The 5903-nt window shown below is 52.3% G+C and overlaps 1 protein-coding gene across 1 annotated transcript; it reads left to right on the top strand.

Annotated features, from left to right (window-relative positions):
- Window positions 1-732: 732 nt before the first annotated feature.
- RPS14 (ribosomal protein S14) lies at window positions 733-4869 on the top strand. Its single transcript, XM_069869251.1, has 5 exons — window positions 733-869; window positions 2369-2519; window positions 2829-2990; window positions 3361-3437; window positions 4757-4869. The coding sequence occupies exons 2-5, from the start codon at window positions 2371-2373 to the stop codon at window positions 4822-4824; spliced, it is 456 nt and encodes a 151-aa protein (XP_069725352.1). The 5' UTR covers window positions 733-869; window positions 2369-2370; the 3' UTR covers window positions 4825-4869.
- Window positions 4870-5903: the final 1034 nt, after the last annotated feature.

The raw sequence follows: 5903 nt of genomic DNA, 5'->3' as shown, positions 1-5903 counted from the left end.
AAAGTCAGGTCCAATCTGCCTTTTTTCCAAAGGCCTTTAAAGTTTTCCGTCTTTACCCCTCTGAACCTTCTTTACATCACTCAGAACCAGAAAGCAGTCACTTGCTGGATTACCTTAACACAAAACTTTGCAAATTCACATTCTGTTTGGTGTAGAGGTTGAAAAACACTTAGAGGATGCTCATAAGAAAGACGGGGGGAAAAAAATTTAGCAGGGCCTGTAGCAATAGGAAAAGGGAGAACGGTTTCAAACTAAAAGAGGAGAAGTTTAGACTGGATAGTAGGAAGAAATCTTTCCTGCTGAGGATGGTGAAACATTGTCCCGGGTTGCCCAGAGGGCTGGTGGCTGCCCCTGGTCCATCCCCTTATGGGCGGGTTCCCATCCGCCTCCTCACAGCCAGGTCTCCTGCCCCTCGCCGTGCTCAGCCGCGCAGCAGAGGAGCTGCCATGACCCTGTTTTTCCTCCAGTTGTTTCCAAAGCGCTCCTGCCCCGGCTCTGGGGGGACCAGGGATGCCCAATTAACCACACGCTCCAGCCGCCATCTTGAGGAGGGATCTCAGGGAGCAGGACGCCGCCATCTTGGGAGGGACTTGGGGGGGGTAGGAGGGCGCCACCATCTTGGCGAGGTCAGCCCGGTTTGCCCTCGGCAGCGCCGTTCGCTGTCACGGCGGCGACCGGCGCTGCGCGATCGGGATCTGGATCAGGATCGGCATCGAAGCAGAGCCCTGGGTCTGCGACAGGCGAAGCGCCGCTTCCCCCGCGCGCTCGGCCTCCGCCTCCCGCCATCACTTCCGGGTGAGCGGCGGCCACTTCCGCCCGCGACCCCCGGCACTTCCTTTCCCGCGGCGGCCGCCGGAGCAGACGCGCAGGTGAGGGCGGCGCCGTTTGTATCCGCCGCCATCCGCCTCCCCCGCGCCTCCCCGCCGCCTCCCCGCCCGCCGACCGCCTCCGGGGGCCCGCGGCTTCCCCGGGCAGCGCGGGCGGCAGAGCGGGGCGCTGGGCCGGGGGGGCTGGTGGGGCGGAGAGGCCAGGCCGCGGCCCGGCCCCGCCGTGAGAGCCTCGGAGCGGCTGCGGCCGCCACGTACAAGGTTCTGTACCGGGGACGGGGCAACCCGCGGCCTCAGTCCAGGCTGGGGGGTGAAGGGTTTGAGGGCAGCCCTGAGGAGAAGGGCCTGGGGTGCTGGTGGGTGAGGAGCTTGCAGCCCAGAAACCAACCATGTCCTGGGCTGCAGCCAAAGCAGCGCGGGCATTAGGGCGAGGGAGGGGATTCTGCCCCTCTGCTCCGCTCTGGTGAGACCTCACCTGGAGTACTGTGTCCGGTTCTGGAATCCCCAACATAAAAAAGCAGATGGAACTGTTAGGATGTGAGGCAACAAAGATGATCAGAGAGAGAGCTGGAGCACCTCTGCTATGCGGGCAAGCTGAGGGGGTTGGTGTTGTTCAGCCTGGAGTGAAGTGAAGGCTTTGGGAGACCTTCTAGTGGCCTTCCAATATCTGAAGGGGCTGCAGGAAAGCTGGGGAGGGACTTTCTGTAAGGGTAGTGATAGAATGAGGGGAATGGCTTTAAATTGAAAGGGGGTGATTTAGATTAGACACTGGGAAGAAATTTGACACAATGAGGGTGCAAGGCTCTGGCCCAGGTTGCCCGGAGAAGTGGTGGCTGCCCCATTCCTGGAGGTGTTCAAGGCTAAGTTGGATGGGCCTTGAGCAGCTTGGTCCAGTGGGAGGTGTTCCTGCCATGGCAGGAGGTGGAACTGGATGGGCTTTAAGGGCCCTTGCAACCCAAACCATTCTGTGGAGACTGGCATTACAGCACCTGTGGCCTGGCTGTTGCTCTATTGGAGCCAGGACTGGGTATTGCAGTTGATGCTCAGTGTTTGGTTCAAGGGTAGGAGCCTTGCCTGGGCCGGTCCCGGGGAGGAGACTATTAAAAGTTGGAGAACCCCAGTTTGAAAAGCTCTGGAGAGAGAGTTTTTGACAGTACCCAGATCTTTGATAGGTTTGGAGAGGTGTTCTGTAACATAAGGTCACATAAACAAGCAGGGGGAAGTTCTCAGTGTTCCTGGTTATCAAGGAGAGGGACTCCACGTGTGCTCTGCTGCAGTGGTGCCTGGGGGCGTCCACTGAGATCAAGCACAGCTGGAGACCCTGCTAAACGGTTGTGGGTGGTGGCCTGTCTGCCAGCATCCAGCAAGGCTGGCAGTGTTGGGGATTCTTAACAGGTCCAGTTGAACCCCAGGATTACTCCTTGTGTTTTACTGTTGGTAACTCATTTATGTTGCTTAGTAAAAGGTTGCAGTAGCAGGAAGGTTCATAAAATCCTGTATGAGAATGTTGAGAAGCCCACCATCACTCTTTGTTTTCTCAGAAATGGCACCTCGTAAGGGCAAGGAGAAGAAGGAAGAACAGGTCATCAGCTTGGGACCTCAGGTCGCTGAAGGAGAAAATGTGTTCGGTGTCTGCCATATCTTTGCTTCCTTCAATGACACTTTTGTCCATGTGACTGATCTCTCTGGCAAGTGAGTACCGAACACTGGTCACCTCCCTGCAGTACCTGGATTCTTTGGTTTGGAAAACGGGAATTAGATTTGGAAGGAGGCTCCATCACAATCCCTGAGCTTCTGCTGAGCTGTAAGATAAGATGCTGTGTGTGTGTGAATGTAGACTCAGTGGCGTGGTGTGCCTCCCTGAGTATAGTGCTCAGGGTACTGGATGGCAGTTTATTCATTCAATACCATTCAAAGTAACAGATTCTGTCTCAGAAGCTGCTTTGTGGGAAGGAGAGGGGGGAAGAGCTTTCTTCTGAACATCATTTTTCCCTTTTGTAGGGAAACCATCTGCCGTGTGACTGGTGGCATGAAGGTGAAGGCAGACAGAGACGAGTCTTCTCCCTACGCAGCTATGCTGGCAGCCCAGGATGTCGCCCAGCGGTGCAAGGAGCTGGGCATCACTGCCCTGCACATCAAGCTGCGTGCCACCGGTGGCAATAGGTACATTGGAGGGGTTGGGTCCTGCTGTTCCCGGAGGATGTGTCCAGTCTTAGAGCTGCCAGATTGCTCTATGTCCCTTCTTTGTGCTGTCTCAACTGCTAAGGCAGTTGTATCCTAGGAATTAGTTGACTTTAAACTTGACCCGCATGGTGTCTGTCACAAGGTATGGTGTCTGGAGTCTGTTCTGAACAGGCAGGAGCTGGGGCATGCAGTTATTTTTCTGAAGGTGATATCAAACTTGGATGTGTTACGAGTTCTGATACCTGTTTTGGGGCAGGGAAACTGTGATTTTAACATTGTCAGTAGCTTGAGAACTATGTTCAATTTCTGAATTGTTTAAGGAATTAAGGGTTCTGGTTATCTCCTCCAGGACCAAGACTCCTGGACCTGGTGCCCAGTCAGCCCTGAGAGCTCTCGCCCGATCTGGAATGAAGATTGGCCGCATTGGTGAGTCGCGGAGACTGTATGCGTGTGTTACTGTGTCAGTGCAGAGCCTCACTGCCTAGAAAGTTGGATTTATGGGGTTATCCATTAAAAGGTGCTCTGCAGGCATACGTGCCCCTGAGTGTGATGCTTTGGGATGCTGCACTTGGCCTGTCAGCCAGCCCTGTACGAGGTCCAACACAAAAAACCCCTGATACTGTGCCTGTAATTCTTTATTTAACAAACTAAGAAAATCAGCTATGATCACCCTCAAAATGGTTTCCATCTGAGCTGACACCTGGCTGTGTACGATACTTCCAGTGTTCAGAGCAATTCTGCCGGTCATTTCCTGAAGAGCCATTGAGGATCTCAGTTTTGCTTTCATATCTTCTGCTGACAAATAGTGGGTTCCTTTGAGCACTAATTGGATCTTGTGGAAGAGGAAGCCAGGTCTGGCGAGCAGGGTGGCTGCTCAAGCACAGTGATATTGTTCTGAGCTAAAAACTGCTTCACAGACAAAGTGTTCTGGGCTGGTGTGGTGTCTTGGTCTGAACTTTTGCACACTGGCACTTTCTAACCAAGGGTAAGAAAATATCTCTGTTTGAAACATGCATCTACTCATACTGAGGTGAAGCAATGGAGCTGGGCCCTGTCTCGCTGTGGCAGGTCAGAACATGTTCTATAACCATCTCTTTGTCTCTCCCCTTGCACTCTTGGTTCCTGAGCTGTTAGGGGTTTTTGTGTTGGACTTCACAGGTATGATTTAATTTAAAAGAGATTCTTAAATGGAAGGTTCACCAGGAGGTGGCGTGAGCTGACTGCAGAAACCAAGTTTCTGTCTGCATGATAAGTCCCAGCTGCGCAGCAGGACACTGATGCCTCTTGACATCACTGCATTTGTGCCAGAGCCGCTCAGCCACCTAGAAATGCTGTGCTGGTCTCAGCTTCAGGCTGTGACTGAGTAATATCGGTATTTTCTCCAACTGTTTGAGGGAAACCCCTAAACTTCATAGGGGAGACAAAAGGAGCAGTGGTGCTGGCTGCTCTGAAAGTTGCATCACGCACCCTCGATTTCTTTGCAAGCACTGTGGCTGCTTTGTTTAAGTGGGGTGGAAAATGGGGATTTTTTTCTTCCAAAACACTAAGAGCCCTGGGTGCCCAGTGCTTGGCGAGTTCACAGATGCTTTAAACTCCTGTGAAGCGTTGGTTCTGCCTGTGTGTGGATCCTGCAGTGGCTGCTGCCGAGGTGCAACTGTGGGATGTCGAGGTGACTGTTGGGGTTGGGTTGGTTTCCTGGGGTCCCTCTGGAAGGTAACAGTGTTTGGGTTTTCTTCTCCCTGCAGAGGATGTCACTCCCATCCCCTCTGACAGTACACGCAGAAAGGGTGGTCGCCGTGGACGTCGTCTGTAAACCATCTTGCACCTTTCGTTATTAAAGCTCTCTTTTAAACCTCTCCTCAGCTGTGTGTTTTCTTACTGAGGTGCACTCAGAAGCTGAGCGGCTTCAGTTTAGTTACATCTGCAAATGGCGTATCCCCTAAGCTGGGCATTGGGTTGGGGTTGTTAGTGCTGCTGCAGCTGAGGTGCTTCTGAATTTACACAGGAAAAGCTTCTAAAAGCACCGGAACTAGAGCTGCTTCAGCCACTCTGTTTATATATTTAAACTTCCAGAGGTGTTTAAGAAAAATGATGGGTTCTGAATGCTTCTGACTGTTCAAGGGAGGTGAAATGGGAAATGCCTGCTGTGCGATGGTGATGTCAGCTTTTGTACTGTGTAGTGCCTGCCCTGTCCTGCGATCTCCGCAGTGTGCGGTCAGTTTATTGGGGAAAGAGCAACAACTTGTTGTGGTTTTCCTCCCGTCGCTGTTGTGTCCTGTTTGGTGGAAACTCAGCAGTGAGCAAGTGAGCTCATCTGGAGCTGGTAAGATGCTTGTCCAGGAATACTTGTAGTCAGATGTAAGGGATGGCTGTTTATCAGAACTAGTTGAAAAACTTAGGTTCTGAGCACAGTTACATGGAAAACATAATATATGATGTGTGACCTATAAAATAAAGCTGGAATGCGGTGAACTGATGTCCTGGGTTTTGGACAAGGTCTGCCCTCCTGAGCTTGAGAACGTCACTGGTTTTATGTGGGCTCTTCCCTACACCTCTGCATCTTAAAATGTTTTATGGGGGATTCCTTTGCCTTCCTCCCGCTCCTGAGCCTTCTTCCTCTCACAGGAAAGGGTGCTTTGGCTGATGGTGGTGTTGGAGGTGCTTCCTTCTCAAAGCAGGCTCTGTTCTGGTAAAGTCACTCAACCTGGATTGGATCCAGGGCCTGTGGCTCCTCTCAAGCTTGGTCTCCAGTCGTCGAGCTCCAACTCTTTCACAGCAAAAGGGGATGAGTTTCACAGCAGAGGAAACCAGGCGTTCTGATCTGAAGCCATGGTGCGTCTTAGTCTTTATAGTGAAAACTACTTGGATGCTTGTGGTTTCAAAGTGAGTCAT

Source organism: Phaenicophaeus curvirostris, chromosome 15 (assembly GCF_032191515.1).
Source record: "Phaenicophaeus curvirostris isolate KB17595 chromosome 15, BPBGC_Pcur_1.0, whole genome shotgun sequence".
Lineage (NCBI taxonomy): Eukaryota > Metazoa > Chordata > Aves > Cuculiformes > Cuculidae > Phaenicophaeus > Phaenicophaeus curvirostris.
Note: the sequence above shows the minus strand (reverse complement) of the source record. Positions and strands in the feature narration are given on the sequence as shown.